Here is an 18,095-nt window from a genome sequence, read left to right as displayed (position 1 = left end):
CCACAGAACTGAAAGCAAAAGGAAGGCCAATGGCAAGGGCTGAGTGGGGGCTTCAGGGGCTGCTCTCAGTGTGGAGGGGCCGGAAGATGAGGCTGTACGTTGCGGGTACTGGGACAGGCGATGGGGTGAGCCGTGGATATCCGTTAGGTCACACTCCCCACGGGAGGCTGGAGCTGGGAGAAGCCTCCCCGCCCAGGGACAACCAAGGGGACCTTCCTGGCAGAGCTGGGCAGGGGCAGACCACGGACAGACAGACATGGAGCAGTTTCTGGGTATCATGGGCAGTTGCTTTATTACATGAGCTTAGGCCATCCGTACAAACACCTGGGATGGAGGTACTCGGCTCTCCATTTCATGGATGGGGAAACTGAGACTCAGAGAAGCAGCACTTTTATCTGGCCCCGGGGGCTTGGCACAGAGATAAAGGAAGGAAGGTAGGCTGAGCTCCCCGTCACACCCCGGCTCAGGCCAGGATTCGAAAAGAGCCTGGGGAGGCTGGGGAAGGAGGGAGCCCTGTCCTCATGTGAGGTCACACATCCACACACACGCTCCAAAGTCAGGCCTCTGGGGCAGCGGAGACCCCAGATGAAGATATTCCTCGAGAGCAGAGCAGGGCCAGTCAGGAGCTGGGGGCTGTCGGGCGGCCCACAGGCTCCAGGTGAGGTGGCTGTGGGGCCTCCTCTCCTCCCTGTAGCTCGCTGGGAGCTGCACTGCCGGTCTCACCTTCAGGGGCCTCTGCTTCACCCCGATACCACAGGCCAAAGCTGGGGGGAGAGCCGAGAGGTGCTTTGAGCCCGGATGTCAGGGAGGTCAAGGATAGGGGCTGAGGGAGGGAGTGCTGCAAAAAGGGGACTCCAGAGGAAGAGAGGGCAGCATGAGGCAGGGCGAGGTAAAGGGGCCACCAGAGGAGCGGGGGGGACAGGCACACTCCGTGCGCAGGGTGCAGCGGGCAAGGGGGGCCCCCCACCCCCACCACCTCTGTCCTTCCTCTTCCCCCAACATACAAACTCTGTATTCTGGACTCAGGGGGTGGGGGTTGGGGGTGGTCTTCCTTATCGCTGGAGAGCAGGAGCCATGAGCCATCCTCATCGTCACTGAGGCAGAGGAGAGAGGAGATGTGAGGACCAATACCAAGGCCCTGAGGGACAGCGGGAGTCCAGCTGTGTGCAGCCTTCTGTGTGGCCCCCAGGAGCAGGCAGGGGAGGACAAAGTGACGTCAGGGCCTCCAAAGGCCAAGAGAAGGAAAAGCTGGGGAGACAGAGGGTATCTTGAGGCATGTGAGATGTTAGTTCCCTGAGCAGGGATGGAACCCGTGCCCCCTGCAGTGGAAGCACGGAGTCTTAACCACTGGACCTTCAGGGAAGTCCCCTCCTGAGGCTTTTATTTGCTACCTTGACACCCAGCAGGCCCCTGACAAGGCTGCAGCTGCAGCCTTGCCTCTCTGACAGCAAACAGATGCGCTGAGACAAGAAACCGAAAACTGACTGTGGAGAAGCAAAGTCAGCAGTCTTTTCAGCAGGATGTACAGCCAGTGTGGCAGGTGGGAGCAGTGAGATCCAGAGAGAAGGGTGGTGGGCTCAGGGGGTGACCAGGCCAGGTTAGGTTCCAGCAGTGACTAAGAGAGGTGACAGGCTCAAGGGGTGACAGGTACAGTCTGAGGGAACAGGCTCAGAAGGTGAGCAGGCTCCATGGGAATGGAGGCAGGGACTCACCTGCTCTCTGCTTCCTCTGGGGTCCCTAACATCTTGGCCTTGATCTTCTTCCGTTGCTTCCTGATAGCCACCTTCATGGCTTCGAGGAGAAGCCCAGGGACCCGGTGGTCTGTGAGCAGCTCCCTACAGAGGAGGGGCAGGGGCAGAGAACAAGTGGTGGGGATGCCAAGAGTAGGTCTCGTCCCAAGTACCTGTGCATGTTGCTCCCCCTTTTGGAAACACTCTGCCTTGCTAACCCCCGACCTTAGCTTAGATGTCACCCCTCCCAGGAATGCTTCCTCGACGGCTGCTGTGGCTGCTGTGACCCTTCGCACTGGCCCCCCCACCCCATGTAGAATAAGTTCCAGGAGGGCAGGGGCTTCCTGATAGACGTCCTCCAGTGCCCAGCATAATGCCCAGCACACGACACCGTGAGTATATCAATGACCCAAAGAATGAGGCCGGTGCACCGACGCCTGGGAACAGGTGCGAGTGGCTCCCCGGAGCCTCCCGCCCTGCCCGGCGCCCTCACCGCTGGAAGTAGGCCAACTCCTCCTTCAGCAGGAACACATTGGCTTTGAGCTCATTCCTCTCCTGAAGGAGCTGCTCAACCTCCTCTCGGCTGAAGCCGCGCTGCCCTACTTTGGGGGGGCGCCCTGGCGACGACGGGGCATCTGCCTGCGGAAGGACGGGCTTGGTCGGGGGGTGCCTCGGCTGGACAGGGACGCTAGCAGGTGGCTGGCAGGGAGACCTGGGAGGCCAGAGCGCTACCATAGATGCCAGACCGGTGCTCTGGCTGAGACTGGGGGGCGGAGCATGGCTGGGGGCGCACACTCGTGCCACCTTCCAGCTTCCCGGGGCTCCTCACCTACGCTGCACAGCAAACCTTTCCCAAGTGCCGGAGTGGTCCCTGACCTCATCCGGCCCTCACCTGGTCATCAGGGGTCCCCGGGGCTCCTGCGCCCGCCGCCGCCGGCTCAGATTCCCGTCTCTGCTTGCACCCGGGCGCCGCAGCCAGGCCCTGCCCCTGCTCCGGAGGCGGCTCCACGGCCGCTTCGCGCCGCGGCTCTCGTTGGCTCTCGCGGTCCCGCGCGGCGCGCAGCTGGATCTCTACGGCGGCCAGCTTGTGCCGCAGCTCCGCATTCACCAGCAGGAGGCGCTGCAGCTGCTCCTGCAACTGGGGGCGGAGCCAGGGGCTGGTGGGCGGGGCGCCGGAGGACCGGGAGAGCCCCGCCTCCGCCCCGCCCCCCCGCCCCGCCCTCACCGCCTCGGTCTCCAAGCTGCGCTGCCGCAGGTCGCGGTTGTGCGCCCGGAGTTCGTCCCGCTGGCGGTCGGTCACCTCCTTGAGCTGCCGCAGCAGCGCGCGCTCCTCTGAGGAAGGGGCGTTCTCAGCGGCGGCCCGTGGTGGGAGGCCCTGAGCCGCCCGGCCCCCGGCCCCGGGCCGGCCCGCACTCACCCTGCGGCCCGGAGCGCAGCTCTCTGCGGAGGCGCTCGTTCTCCTCCCGCAGCCGCCGCAGCTCGAGGTCGGCCTGCTGCGCAGATACCTGCAGCTGGAGAGGCCGCGCTGTCAAGGCCAGGCCCCGGCGGCCCCGCGGGCGGCGGGGCGAGGGCGCCGTGACTCACCGAGGCCGGGGCGGGCCCCACGGCCGCCTTTTCCAGGAGTTCCAGCGCCTGCACTACCAGCGGCACGAGCCCGGCCGCCGCCTCCGGGCCGAAGCGGCGCGCCAGCTCCTTCAGCTCGGTGCCCAGCGCCCCTGCCAGGTGGTACACGAGCTCCGCGGCCGTCCCCGACCCCGCGGCCCCCCGCGGCCCCCAGCCAAGCGCCCCGGGCACCGCCCTCCTGGGCTCCATGTCGCCTCGGGCCGTGACACCCTCCTCCCCTCAGCTGGGACAGGAAAAAGCCACTCAGACCCAAGAAGCGGTCTAGGACAGTAAAGGGTGGGGTAGAAGCGGCAAGGGAGGGGTGATTAAGGGAAGAGGCTGGGGAAGGAGAGTCTCAGTGCCCTGGGCCCTGAGCTGTTGAAGCCCCCAAGGTCACAGGAAGCAGGACAGCCAACTTCCAGCCAGGCGTCCCGGAGCTGAGGCTCAGGGCTGTAAGTGGTCACTTTCTCGAGCCCTCCCCACAGGGCCCACACCAGGCTCCACCCCTGTGTCCGGAGTCATGGGGCCCGACTTGGCTGCCAACTCTCCAGGCAAGAGGTGAGAGGTAGGAGGGCTGTCACTGGCCTCAGCTGTTTCCAAGACGGAGTGACACAAAGCTTAAGGGGCTAGGCTGGGCACCACAGCTGCAGACTGCTCCAGAAGATGCTGAAAAGCGGTGAGGGTTTGCAAGAATTTTCGAAGGACATTGGCACATGTGGTCATGGCAGGAGTGTGAAGCCCCAAGTCCCCTTCAGTTCTCTGAATGTAGAGGATATTCACCCCCACAGCTCCTGAATAGGGGCCTCAAGGATCAGTCCACCAGCTTGCTGTCAACAAGTCTGGCCTGTGCCATCCCTACACCCAGAATTTAAACTCCGGGGGAAAAAACCTCAAAAACTCCTATTTATACAAAATTTATTATACTTTGTTCACAATTACAAGTCACCAGGAGGTCAACGACATAACAAGCACAAAATAGAGGGAAAAGGGGCCAAGCTGCTGAATGTCACCAGCTTGTCTGTGGGAATAACAGGCTCCGGCCTTTGGGAAGTCTGAAGCAGGAGGTGAGGAAACAACTAGGCATAAAGGTCCTCTCGGTCCGCAGAGTAGACCTCGCCCTCCTGCAGGAGAGCAAAGTTGAGGAAGTGGGAGGGTCTGTGCACCTCGTGGTAGAACTCTTTGGGGTTTGCCAGCTGCAGCTCATACTTCATGTTGGGATCATGCCGGACACCTTGGAGTAGAAGGAAAGGGCCAGTGTTGACAAGATCCACCTGCCTCACCCAGCTGGGTCCCTGGGCCATCTCCAAACCAGAGTTCGGCCCCAAGTGGTAAGGGTGATGGCCTGACCCCATCCACACTTTCCCGTGTGCCCCCGCCACCACCCCACACCCTGCCTCACATACCCATAAAGTTGTAGTTCCACGAGGACTGGGCAGGGACCATAAAGAAGCCAAGGAAGCGGTCCGACAATAGCATCTGGACCCTTTCGTAGTGCGAGGGTAGGTAGCCCTTGGGGTTGTTGCCCTTGTCTGTGTTCTGGCGGCCCCACTCATAGCCACTGGGGGTCAGCTTGTAGGCGGTCAGAGTGCAGGAGCCTGGTGTGAAGCTGGAAGAGGAATGAGGACAGAGTCAGAGCTCAGGCCAGCTTTCTGGGCCCTGGCCTGCAATGCCTGCCCCATCATACTTCCTCCCAAGGTGGCCCAAGCCCACCTGCAGGTGATGATAATGGTCTTCTCGCCATCCCAAGATGGGTTGTCAGCCATGATCTTGGCATGGGTGGTGACATCCTGGGGTGACAGCTGGGGGGACTCATTGGGCTGAGTGTGGATCCAACCTAAGGGTTCCATCTCCTATGGGCAGAGCAGTGAAAAGCTTTTTAGAGCCCCGTCTGTAGACAGGAATCCCACCCATGAGAGTAACACCCCTGGCCTTCACTCCACCACCCTGAGAGCAGAAAGCCCTGGTTCTCCCACACCCCCACTCACCTTGAGGTACTCATGCTGGGGCAGCTGGCCAGGCAGGTGCACAGTCTGGTGAGTGCCCCACTGTGGTACCATCACGATGCAGCGGATCTCCTTCACCTGGGGGTTATCTGGTGGGCTCACCCCATACAGGTACCCTGCAATCTGGAGACAAGGGGGTCAAGAACCAAAGAGATTCTCAGTACCAGCCCAGACTTGGGGGCTGTCAGCCCTGTGTTTAATGCCCTTCTCCAAGAACAACGACAGAGTTTCTCAAAATGTGGTCAGAATCTCCTGCCTCAAAAACGCCTAGGGATGCTTACTCAAATTGTTAAACATGGACCTCATCTCAGATTTATCACATCAGAATCTCTTGAGTAGTACCAGGAATCGGCACAGCTCAGACATTCCCCAGTTGATTATTTAAGTATTTAAGTACCGTATCCATAAACAAATGAGCACACAAGCACGCAGCTCATGCATTTCCACAAGCTGAACACATCTTTAAAACTAGCACTTGACAGTACTTTAAATTTTACGTTGTCATAAACAAAGCAAGAAAACTTGTGTCCCTACAAACTCACCCAACACAGGATACTAACAATGTTTTCAAATTCACCAAACTAGGGCTACAAATTAGTGTTTTATAAAATATGATTTTCCCTGATTACTACTAAAATTGACCATCTTTTCATATATTTCCCACCTTCAGTTCCTTTTCTGAACTACCTTCATATTCTTTGCCCATTCTTCTACAATTATCTTTTATAAAAATCAACTTCTGAGAATTCCCTATTCTAGACCCAAACCCATTATATCTTAGGGTTATGCAAATATGTTCTTCCTGTTTTTAGTTTGTCTTTTGTGGTACCCTTTGTCATGCACAAGTTATTAATTTTGATGATTGTTTTGTGTTGTGTCTTATTTAAGAAGGTTATCCCAACTCTAAGACAATATTTCCTTCTAACACTCCACTGCAGTTTAGTATTTTACGTTCAGATTTTTACTCCACCTGGATTTGACTTTTGTAAGTGCTGTGAGGCAGGGATCAAGCCTCCTTTTGCTGACCGTTTCAGTATCATAAAGCACGCTAATCGCACAGATGAAGTGGGATCAAGTGATACGCCACATTCACTATCTACACGTGAATCTGTTTCTGACTATATGATATTCTCTTCCAATAACTTCTAGGCCAATAATACATCATTCTCTTACTTGCCATAGCTTTATAATGTTTTGGTATCTGGTAGGGGCCAAAACCCTCCTCCCTGTTTTGGCTAACCTTGTATAGTTACTCATCCATGAATTTCAAAACCAGCACCTCCAGTTCCAAGAACTCTCAGGTGAGTTTTATGCACATAAAATGCTTGGCACACACTGTGGCCTAGTTGAAGAAACACACTCACTTGAGCCCGAAGGTCAGATATGCAGATAAACTTCTTAAGCACATTCTTGGGAAGAATATAGGTATAACCAGTCTCCTTGATGTCATCAGATGAAACATAGATGTGATTGGTCCTTAGGTGCAGGTTGGCAGCAGAGATGGCCCTAAAAACAGGTAGAGAATGTTGGCATTTCTCAACTCAAGCACCGCAGGTAGGACCAGTAGGCCTTTCCATCCCTACCCCTCTTGCCCCTTATACTACCTGACCCTCCATTCAGTCTTAGATGAGAAAGTCTGGGTCTCATAGTTGCTGGTGGTCGAGGTGATGATTTCGTCACCGTGCTTGTTGACAGTACGAGTCTGGGTTGCAGTCAGCTGCGACTGCTCCTTGGTCTGCTTCTCAATCTCAGCTATCTGCTGCCGCTGCTGTGACGGTGCCGAGATCTCCATGCCCAGGATGATGTCTCGAATTTCCGACTGTGTCAGTGACGCCACATTCACACTGTGGGGACAATGTGGGTCATACCACAAGGATCCCCTCCCCTTGGTCACTTATGTCCTAATGGTAAGAGTGTAACTTGGTGGGACAGGGGAGCCCATACTCTGACCCCAGATAATCCTCAAGTGACACTTAATACGGATAAGATTTGTCACATCCCAGGCTGGCTCTGTGCCTGTCACCTTTCAGCTGTGCTCAAACCTGCTCAGCTTCCATAGTGCCCACTTCTCCTCAACAAAAAACGCCCTGGAACTGGAAAAACTCCCCAAAACAGAAATCCTAGAACAAGTTCTCAATCAGAGTTGGTATGTCAGTCACCCTTACCGGGTGTCTGGAAATCTATGGACATTTTTGGCTGCCACAATGACAGGGAAGGAGAGAGGAGGAAGATGTGTGTGTGTGTCATTAGCTGTGGTACCTGGGGGTCTGGGATGTTAGAACTTCCTGTAATGTATGGACAGTAAGGAAACACCCTGCTCAAAATGGCAACAGTGCCTCTGCTGAGGAACAGTGCTGAAGAGTCAGTCCCAGCCCTGAGATGTGCACACTTCCCACACCATCTGAAGACACTGCCTACCTGCCTCTTCTCTAAAGGCATCTCCAGGATAATTTCTTGAGAAACTTCTGAGCTTAAAATGTTTCAAAAAACCCAGAAGGCATATACTGAGCCACCCATTTTACCCTTTCCAGATCGCTCATCTGCAGCCCCCCCCCACCACTCACTTGTTTTTCTTGCCATAGTCGGCCAAGATAAGGTCCTTGAGCTGCACCTCCACCTTGATCCACTCCTCGTCAGTCAGAGTGGGCCAGATGTGGTGCGGCTCTGTGATCGTAGTCTTGTCTGGCTTCAGGATCACCTTCGCCCGGTCGTTGTTCACATGCAGGGCGCGCAGAATCAGGATGAGGCGGGAGAAAGCCTGGGGAGAGACATGGCAGCACAGGAGGAGGTCAGCTACATGATGTTCTTCTCCTCTCCTCCATCCTGTCCTTTCAGGAGACCCAAGAATCTCTTTTAAACCCTCTGGTGCCCCCCTCACCATGAGTCAACTTGATATGCAGAGTCACTGGCCCATCATAGGCTGAAGATGTGAAAATGGCCCCGTAAGAAGCCTGTGGGAAAACCTAAGGCACAGGACCTCCTTGTGACCCCCAAACCCACTGCTCTTAGAGTGACCCTCCTTGCGAGGTGGCTTCATACCGTGTAAGATGAGATAGTCTTGAGCCAGTCATCATAGAGGTTAAACAGAACCATCTGCGGCTCAGTGGCTTTAAGGATGAGATCCCCAAACTTTTCCACCTTGAGACAAGCCTGGAAGGGGAGCTGGAGCTCTGATCCTTTGATCACAATATTGGGGAAGTCCAGCAAGTGCACCTGAGACAAGATCGAATCCAAGTTTAGAAACGGAACCAGCAGGTCTCAGCCCTTGTTCCTTCTACCTCATTCACCACCTCTCACCTCCAATGGATCCAGCATGCCCTTCCTGGTGACAATGATCTGCTTGGGCTGCTCCTCCACCGGCAGAGATCGGATCAGGGCAGCCACCTCCTCAGCTGTCTTCCACTTAGCCAACTAAAAAGCAAGAGGGAAGGACATGGAAACTGAGTCTCCACCTTCCCAGGTCAACTAGAACAGAAAATCGTAGTCTTAAAACAATTCGACGGTGTTTCCATTGCGCACTGCTATTGACTGTTAGGTACTTCAGAAGTATAGGAAAAAACATTCAATGGCTTTGCCCCTAAAGGGTGTTTCAACCCAGCTGGCCAGGCAAAACTCACACAATACCACAAGCTAGTATCTGATTATATACACACTATGTCAGGGACAAAAGAAATTAAGGCTAAAGGCCATAAAAAGCTGCACAAAAAAGAAGTCTTATGGAATGAATAAGACAGTGATTAACAGGGCTAAGAGAAGAGTTCATTCTGGAAGCAAAGACCTGTAAGCAAAGCCACAAAGGTGGAGATGCTCATCAGGGTTTGGGATGCCAGGATCCCAGACTGACTACCAGAGGGAACATGCTACAGAGGAGGAGGGACTGCGGCTGGACAGGCTGCAGCCCAGCCAGATAGTAAGCATCTAGGAAACCAAAGAGTTAATTCAGCAAAAAGAAAGGGGCTACCAAAGGCTCTGAGGAGGAGAAGAGATATGGTGAAAATGACACTTTAAGAGTGCCTGTTCCCTTTAGAAAGATGACTTTTCATAGCCCTCTTCAAGATAGGTTAGAGATGGGAGATTCAGGAAGCAGAGGCCAGCTTGTAGGTAATGAAGGACCTCAAATATTCTTGGACCTCTTATAGGAGAACACTTTCCAAGTTCAGTAATTCAGGGAAAAAGTTTAAATGAGATGTCCTCAATCTTACAAAGAGAGAAACAGGAGATTCTCTCTCTCTCACATACACAACACCCATATACCAAAGAAAAAGAGGCAGCAAGGTTCCACAGCCTCTCTACCCCTTAATATACTCACCTGCCCCAAACGCTTCTGTCCAGCCCACACAGATGTGTGAATTATCTTGAGAAACAGCTGCCCTGTACGTGGGTTGAAGATGAAGATGGCCCCATTGATAGGCTTGGTGGTCAAGTTCCCTTCAAAGGTCTAAAGAATGATTACATCAGTTAGCACAGTCTAGACTCAACAAGCTTGCCTTCCTTCCAATATGCACACACTTGCCCTGTCACCCTCCCCTAGGCATATACAGAGCCCCACACCCCCACATTGCATCTCTCACCTTATGGATAGTCACTCTGTAGACATTTGTGTCATCCACAAACCAGATAATCTGGTTGGAGAAGAGCTCACCATAGTTCTGAGAGGACAGATAGGGCTCAGTGGGCTCAGATGAATACAGCTGCAGCCCCTTACGGATCCGTTCACGTAACACATACAAGGCAGGGTTTGCCTTCATGATCTTGGCCATGGCCTGCTGTATGAGAGGCTTGCTGCCAGGGAACCAGTTTCCATAGGCACTGTAACGGTGGAAGAGGCAAGAAAGGTTAAGACAAGGCTGGCAGTCCCAAGGACGAGGCAAACTGCAACTCCACAGAGGAGGAAACGGCTGTTGGCCAGGCTGAGAAAGAGTGCCTACTCATGGATGTAGAGGCAAGGAAGAAAGAGTCAGTGACCCAGAGGAGGAAAGGGCCAAACCCTACCTCACCTGGGCAAACTGAAAAAACACATGTATATTAAAGTATGGGGCAGCGGGGAGGGATAAATTAGGAGGTTGAGATCAACATATACACACAACTATATATAAAATGGATAATCAATAAGGACCTACTCCATAGCACAGAGAACTCTACTCAATACTCTGTAATAACCTATATGGGAAAAGAATCTTGAATAGATATATGTATACGTGTAGCCAAGTCACTTTGCTATACACCTGAAACTAACACAATGTTGTAAATCAACTATACTCCAATGTAAAATAAAAATTAAAATAAATAAATAAAAATAAATAAAGTGTGGGGCTCATGAAAAATATCAGTACATGCTTCTGAGCCTCAACTTACCTATGCAGGTTATAGGCCAGGTCAATGGCAATGAGTACACCCGTGGGCGAAGGGTAGATGCTCATGTTGTCTGTGGTGTAGTCCAAGAACTTGGCCCGGGCGTAGCGCTCAATGTCATGGGAATCATAGTCCCCCCAGCGCAACTGGATGTCGATCCAATACTTCTGAGTGGTGGTGCTGTCCATCACATCCCTGAGGGTTGGAGAGTGGTCAGGAGTCTACGCTTCCAGGAAGACACTGGCCTGACCAATACCCCAGAACCACAAGAACTCTCAAGCACTACATCTAAATCTCAAAACCAAACCCTCTGCCTGTTCCAAATCAGCAAGACCCACCAGAGAATTAGCAGACCTGGCTGAGGGTGTTGACAGAATCAGGGGTAGCACCAGCTTCAAATTACAAAGAAAGGCAGCAAGGGATAATTTCTAAAGTAGTGCTGCTAGAAGAACACTAAAACTAAGCTTCCTAGACGCCTAGGGCTGGGTTAGAAGGCACTTACTTAGAGTCGGCCAGCAATGAGGGCCGGGAGACATTCCACTTATAGGAGGCAAAGAGCAGGATATCTGCACAGGAAGAGTTCATCTTATAGGACTTTCGGGGATGGATTGTCTCCTTTTGTACTGTCTCAATTTCCAGTGCATCCAGTTCCTGATCAAATACCTGGAGGCAAAGGTGGAAAGGTTATGACTGGTTATAGAAGCCTACTAAGAATGAGGGATTACAGAACTGGGAGATTGGGGTTGACATATATATGCTAGTATGTATAAAAAATTACTAATTAAAAAAAAACAAATGAAGGCTTACAGAACTTAAGATAATGTGGCACGTGGGACCACAACAGAAATCTCATCCTTGGAGCTCTGAGGGTGGATTTCCCACACCCAAAAGAGAAAGCTGACTGGACTTTTTGTGGCATCCTCTCCCGCTCAATTCTACCCCACCTGACACAAGTCCATAACGATGCTCTCGTGGATCTTCTGCCACAAGTGAGCTCGGAAGATCTGGATGAGAGAGATCTTCAGTGTGGGTATCTTGCCGTGCATGAAGATACCTGTCAGGTCCAACTGCACCTGAAAGCCTACGTACACCTGACAAGAGAAAGAGAGTGACACTAGAGACCGAGATACTTTGGTTCTCAGGACATAATTAAGGAAGTACAAACCCTTGTTTTCACCTTTCCACCTCCCACGTCTACCAATCACACTCACGTTGGCTCGGTTGATGGTAGGGGACCACCAGAGAGTGAATCTACGATTGGGAATCTGGTTCAATCCCGATCGCTGAGCGTTGGTTAGCTTCTTCCACTTCATAGACTCCTCAAAACCACTGGCCTTCTCCCTGGGAAGCAGAAGAGACCAGGCAGTGAGGTCCTGCCATCCCCCAGAGCACTGTTGACTTCCTGGGGTGGCTGCCTGGGAAACACCACAGCACAACACAAAGGCACATAAGGGAAGAGTTCAGAGGGCTGTGACATGTGAGAGGTCACTGTCAGGGGAGAACGGAATCCTCACCAGAAAAGCCCCTCCCAGGTAGGGAAGTAAGTGCCCTTGAAGAGAGTATGTTCCAGAATGCCTTCCACACCACCCAGGGCCTGGATCATGTCTGTACGGTAATTGTTCAGGTTCCAGAGCTTCCCATCATGCCGCTGGTGTGTCCACCAAAAAGGGTTCTGCTTCAAAACCTAGATGGCAAGGCAGGTACAGTAAAGCTTCTGAGTGCCCACTACCCCAGGTTGCCGGCATGGCCACAGACTCTCCTAATTCAGGGAACATCTCTCCACTATCCCCTCCACGTACCTGGTACTGCTTAAAGTCAGTTCGAACACGCCAGCCCTTATCATATGCCAATGTGTGCCGGTCCTTCTGGAAGAGAGTGTTGATTCGAGGAATGCCACGATCCCATGAATCTTCTAGATCTTCTAGGGTCAGTCGTCTGCCAAGGAAAAAAGATCAAAGTTAAACACATACTTACATGAAGAGTTCAGCAATCCTTCCTGCTAAGGATAAACAGCATCAGACATAGAACCTACTTCCTTGATTCCATCAAAAGAAGGCATGCTCTGCTCCTGACCTCCAGGCAGGGTTCAAAGGTCACTCCCCCACTCCCAACAGGACTGCTACACCCTCCTGGATGCCTACCTGTTCTGAGCAATGGCCTCTTGTCTCTTGAGTGCATACTCAGCCCAGACTCGCTGAGAATCAATGAACTCACTCTCCCATGGCTGTATGTAGCGATACAAGTTGGGAATCAGCTGGTCTTCCTCATGGCTCATTCCTGAACGAAAATGTGTGATACCTACATCTGTCTGCTTGGACCACCTGTTTGGGGGCACAACCAAGATAAGAGAAAAAAATGAGGGCTGAAAATAAAGAAACATCCCCTTCCCTCAGGGTCTAGTAAGATTTTCAGCCAAGTCCTACCTGAGGTCAGACTGGGGGATGAGCACATGGCCCATGGAGAGCATGCCAAGTCCACCCAACTCCTTTGGGGTATAGAACACGACAGGGGGGAACCGACTTGGCATCTTGGAGTTGAGGCCAATCTTGATTCGTGTCTGGATCTTGTTCTCACACTTCACCAGCAAGTCCAAGAGCTCCTGGGTGTTCACCACAGCCTCCCGAAAGTATGTCATAAGGCCAATAAGAGCTGTATTCCACTTATTCACAATCTGAAGACAGTGAGAAAGAAAGAAACTGTAGATAAGGCACTGCGGGGAGAGGGTGTGTGGTTGGGGATCACCAGATATTAGTTATATTCTCTCTACTTCTCAAGAAAGATTTGAGCTCAGTGTCATTAGGGAAGTGTGTATAAATCAAAATCACTATGAGATACTACTTAACACCCACTGCCACGGCTGTAAGATAGTGACAAGTGTTAGCAAGGATGTGGGAAAATGGAACTCTCATATACTGCTGGTTAGTGGGAATGTGAAATGGTGCAGCCACATTGAAACATTCTGGTAGTTCCTCAAAAGGTTAAACAGAGTTACCATGATGACCCAACAATTCTACTCCCAGGTTTACACCCAAGAGAAATAAAAGCATATATTCATACAAAAATGCATACACAAATGTTCACAAAGGCATTATTTGTAATAGCCAAAAAGTAGAAAAAAATCGAATGTCCATCAACTGACAAGTAAATAAAATGCAGTACAGCCATAACGGAATATAATTAGCCATGAAAAAGACTGTAATACTGACACGTGCTACAATATGGATAAACCTTGAAAACATGCTAAGTGAAAGAAGCCAGATGAAAAAGGTCACATACATGATCCAATTACATGAAATGTCCAGAATAAACAAACCCACAGAGACAGAAAGTAGATTAGTGGCCGTCAGGGGCTGGGGGCAGGAGAGGGCACGGGGAGCGAGTGACTGCTAATGCGTTTCTTTTTGGGGTGATGAAAATGTTCTGGAATTAGTGGTGATGGCTGCACAATTTTATGCATATACTGAAAACCAATGAATTGCATACTTTAAAAGTGTATTCTCATCTCAATAAAAACATAAAATTATAAAATATAAACAATGTTAAAATAAGACCAAATATAGTAAGAGAAAACGATTAAAACTTAACGGAGGAGGGACTTCCCTGGTGGCGCAGTGGTTGAGAATCCACCTGCCAATGCAGGGGACACGGGTTCGATCCCTGCTTCAGAAGATCCCACGTGGCACAGAGCAACTAAGCCCATGCACCACAACTACTGAGCCTGTGCTTTAGAGCCCATGAGCCACAACTACTGAGCCCATGTGCTGCAACTACTGAAGCCCACACGCCTAGAGCCCATGCTCTGCAACAAGAGAAGCCACAGCAATGAGGAGCCCGCACACAACGAAGAGTAGCCCCCACTCACCGCAACTAAAAAGAAAGCCTGCAAGCAGCAAAAAAGACCCAACACAGCCAATAAAATAAATAAATAAAATAAATTTATAAAAAAAAATTAACAGAGGAAATAAAAACTAACGGGGCCACAGAAACTGCCTTCCCACTATAAACTAGAAAACTAAACAAAGTATATAAAACAGTATTTTAAGAAAACTGACAAATACGCAGCGCCGGCCACGTCCCTTGAGAAAAGGGAAACAATGACGTGAGCCCCCTAAACCTATGGAAAGCAGCAAAAACAGTTCTAAGGGGGAAGTTTAAAGCAATATAGCCCTACCTCAGGAAACAAGAAAAATTTCAACTAAACACTCTAACCTTACATCTAAAGGAACTAGAAGAATAAACAAAACCCAAAGTTAGCAGACAGAAAGAAATAATAAGGATCAGAGCAGAAATAAATGAAAGAGACTAAAAAAAAAAATTCAACGGGGGGGGGGTGCGAAGGATTAGGAGATTGGGACTGATATATATACACTACTATGTATAAAATAGGTAACTAATGAGAACAGACCGCACAGGGAACTCTACTCAATCCTCTGTGGTGACCTAAATGGGAAGGAAATCCAAGGAAAAGGGGATAGATGTTTTACATGTGGCCAATTCACTCTGCTGTACAGCAGAAACTAACACAACACTGTAAAGCAACTATACTCCAATTTAAAAAAAAAATGTAAAAATTGGTAAACACTTATCCCGTAGGTATTTTACAAAGCTAAAGTAATAAAAACATAAACCTACCAAAGAAGTCAAAAGCAAATTTATTTACATATTAAATCATAATATAAAAGCAAGAATACCACAAATGATATCATAATACAATGATTTTAGGCTAGGAGGATTAAAAAAACTTTGCTCCTGTCTGTTTTACGTTTTCCAGATTGTTTTCCATGAACAAGTATAATCTATTATAAATTTTAAACAACTTTATTAAACACACCAGATTCCTTATGGACTGATTCCTGCATTTTTTTTCTCTAGTGTAATCTCCACACATATTTTCTCATACTCCCTATGTTTAAATAACAACCAGTCAACTTGACATGTGTTGAATTTTTCATGATTTTTATATGGCTAAATTTCTGTATATGTTCTTCATTTTACAATATGAACTCTCAAAGATTTTTTTATTTTACTTTATATTAAAATTCACTTTTGTATATTAAAAAAAATTAACAGAAAAGTTCAATGAAAGAGCTCATTTTTTGAAAAGATAAACAAAATTGATAAGCTTTTAGCCAGACTCAAAGAAAAAATGAGGACTCAAATAAAATCAGAAGTGAAAGAGAAGTTAAAACCAACACCACAGAAATATAAACGATCATCAGAGATTACCACAAACAATTACACACCAATAAAATGGACAACCTAGAAGAAATGGATAAATTCCTAGAAATGCACAATCTCCCAAGACTGAATCGGAAAGAAATAGAAAATATGAACAGAATGATTACCATAATAAAACTGAATAAGTAATAAAACAAACTCCCAACAAACAAAAAGTCCAGGACCAGATGGCTTCATGGGTGAATTCTACCAAACATTTTAAAAAGGGTTATTAATGCCTATCCTTCTCAAACTATCTCAAAAAATCAAAGAGTAAGGAAGGCTTCTGAACTCTTAAGAGGTCAGCATCACCCTGATACCAAAACCATGCAAAGACACCACACACACACACACACACACACACACACACACACACACACACACACACACACACAAAACTACAGCCCAATATCACTAATAAATATAGATGCAAAAACCCTCAACCAACTATTAGGAAACTGAAAGGATCATACACTATGATCAAATAGAATTTATCCCAGGGATGCAAAGATGATTCAATATCTGCAAATTCATCAATGTAATACACCACATTAACAAACTGAAGCATAAAAATCATATAATCATTTCAATAAATGCAGAAAAAGGTTTTGACAAAATTCAACATCCATTTATGATCAAAACTCTTAACAAAGTGGGTATAGAGGGAATACACCTCAACATAACAAAAGCCATATATGACAAGCCACAGGAAACACTCAACCGTGAAAAGCTGAAAGAATATCCTCTAAGATCAGAAACAAGACAAGGATGTCCACTCTCACCACTTTTATTCAACATATTATTGAAAGTCCTAACCACAGCAACCAGACAAGAAAAAGATATAAAAGAAATCCAAATTGGAAAGGAAGAAGTGAAACTGTCACTGTTTGTAGATGACATGATACTATATATAGAAAACTCTAAAGATGCCAACAAAAAACTATCATAACTCATCAATAAATTCAGTAATGTGGCAGGATACAAAATTAACAGAGAAATTTGTTGTGTTTCTGAACACTAACTAAGAGAAATTAAGAAAACAACCCCATTTGTAACTGCATCAAAAAACCAAACCAGAGCTTCCCTGGTGGCCCAGTGGTTAAGAATCCACCTGCCAAAGCAGGGGACATGGGTTCAATCCCTGGTCTGGGAAGATCCCACATGCCGCAAAGCAACTAAGCCTGTGTGCCACAACTACTGAGCCTGTGCTCTAGAGCCCAAGAGACACAACTACTGAGACCGAGCACCTAGAGCCCTTGCTCCACAGTAAGAGAAGCCACCACAATGAGAAGCCCACACACCGCACAAGGAGTAGCCCTTGCTTGCTGCAACTAGAGAAAGCCCGCGTGCAGCAAAGACCCAGTGCAGGCAATAAACTTAAAAAAAAAAAAGGCAGAGTGTATTCATTGCCAGTAGACCTTTAGTACAAGAAAGCTTAAAAGAAATTCTTTAAGCAGAAGGAAAACAACACCAGATGGAAACCTGGATCTACATAAAGTAATGGAGAACACCAGAAATAGTAAGTATGTGGGTAAAATGTAACAGACATTTTTTATCATTTTGTAATTTCTATAAAAGATAAAAAGGCCGTTTAAAGCGAAAATAGTAACAAAGTCTCACTGTGTTTATAATACAGGTGCAGTTAAAACACATGACAAAAACACTACAAAGAATAAGGGGAAAAAGAAAGTATTCTATTTTAAGGTCATCATACAATACGTAATGTGATAGTAGACTAGTGGTCACAGTAAGCCAGAGATGTATACTGCAAACCCTAGGGCAACCAATAAAAAACAAAGAAGTGTAGCTAACAAGCGAAGAGTGGAAATAAATTACAATCATACCAAAAACCCCACTCAAACCAAAAGAAGGCAGGAAAATGAGTTACTCAGTTTTCCTGGGTCTGTCCCAGGTATATATGTTATGAAGCTTTCATTTGATTTTCTTCTGTTTAAAAAGTAAATAAAATAGGCAGGAAAAGAGGAAAAAAGCAGAATTTAACTAAACCATATTGATAGTTATATTAAACTTAATTGGAGTGTCTAGACTATCTGTAATGCAAAGACTGTTAAACTGAATTAAAAAGGCAAGAACTAACTAAATGCAACCTATAAGAAGTTAACGTTAATTGTAATGACAGATTGAAAGTATAAAGATGGAAAAAGACATCCATGCACACACAAAACAAAGC

The 18,095-nt window shown here is 48.6% G+C and overlaps 2 protein-coding genes across 3 annotated transcripts in view; both read right to left on the bottom strand.

The window, feature by feature from the left end:
• Positions 1-619: 619 nt before the first annotated feature.
• RILP (Rab interacting lysosomal protein) lies at positions 620-3,542 on the bottom strand. 2 transcript variants are annotated; one of them, XM_057716815.1, is made up of 8 exons: positions 3,315-3,542; positions 3,148-3,241; positions 2,956-3,062; positions 2,623-2,868; positions 2,224-2,369; positions 1,713-1,835; positions 1,005-1,094; positions 620-764 (listed from the first exon to the last, which is right to left on the bottom strand). In XM_057716815.1, exons 1-8 carry the CDS (start codon positions 3,540-3,542, stop codon positions 620-622), a joined length of 1,179 nt encoding a protein of 392 aa, XP_057572798.1. The 2 variants fall into 2 exon arrangements, with proteins under 2 accessions (XP_057572798.1, XP_057572799.1); XM_057716816.1 differs by lacking the exon at positions 1,005-1,094.
• Positions 3,543-4,230: 688 nt separating this feature from the next.
• The window catches only part of PRPF8 (pre-mRNA processing factor 8), a 31,836-nt gene continuing 17,971 nt past the window's right edge, over positions 4,231-18,095 (bottom strand). Inside the window, exons 25-43 of the mRNA XM_057714967.1 lie at positions 13,111-13,358; positions 12,829-13,008; positions 12,487-12,622; positions 12,202-12,371; positions 11,899-12,028; positions 11,632-11,778; positions 11,190-11,350; positions 10,691-10,882; positions 9,907-10,144; positions 9,645-9,773; positions 8,633-8,746; positions 8,375-8,548; positions 7,900-8,093; positions 6,940-7,179; positions 6,700-6,841; positions 5,318-5,458; positions 5,043-5,182; positions 4,736-4,938; positions 4,231-4,563 (exon numbers count right to left, since the gene is read on the bottom strand). Of these exons, the coding sequence (XP_057570950.1) occupies positions 4,409-4,563; positions 4,736-4,938; positions 5,043-5,182; positions 5,318-5,458; positions 6,700-6,841; positions 6,940-7,179; positions 7,900-8,093; positions 8,375-8,548; positions 8,633-8,746; positions 9,645-9,773; positions 9,907-10,144; positions 10,691-10,882; positions 11,190-11,350; positions 11,632-11,778; positions 11,899-12,028; positions 12,202-12,371; positions 12,487-12,622; positions 12,829-13,008; positions 13,111-13,358 (3,234 nt within the window). The 3' untranslated portion in view covers positions 4,231-4,408. The remainder of the gene's footprint in view (positions 4,564-4,735; positions 4,939-5,042; positions 5,183-5,317; positions 5,459-6,699; positions 6,842-6,939; positions 7,180-7,899; positions 8,094-8,374; positions 8,549-8,632; positions 8,747-9,644; positions 9,774-9,906; positions 10,145-10,690; positions 10,883-11,189; positions 11,351-11,631; positions 11,779-11,898; positions 12,029-12,201; positions 12,372-12,486; positions 12,623-12,828; positions 13,009-13,110; positions 13,359-18,095) is intronic.

Source organism: Hippopotamus amphibius, chromosome 17 (assembly GCF_030028045.1).
Source record: "Hippopotamus amphibius kiboko isolate mHipAmp2 chromosome 17, mHipAmp2.hap2, whole genome shotgun sequence".
Taxonomy (NCBI): domain Eukaryota; kingdom Metazoa; phylum Chordata; class Mammalia; order Artiodactyla; family Hippopotamidae; genus Hippopotamus; species Hippopotamus amphibius.
This window is presented reverse-complemented; position numbering and strand designations above follow the sequence as displayed.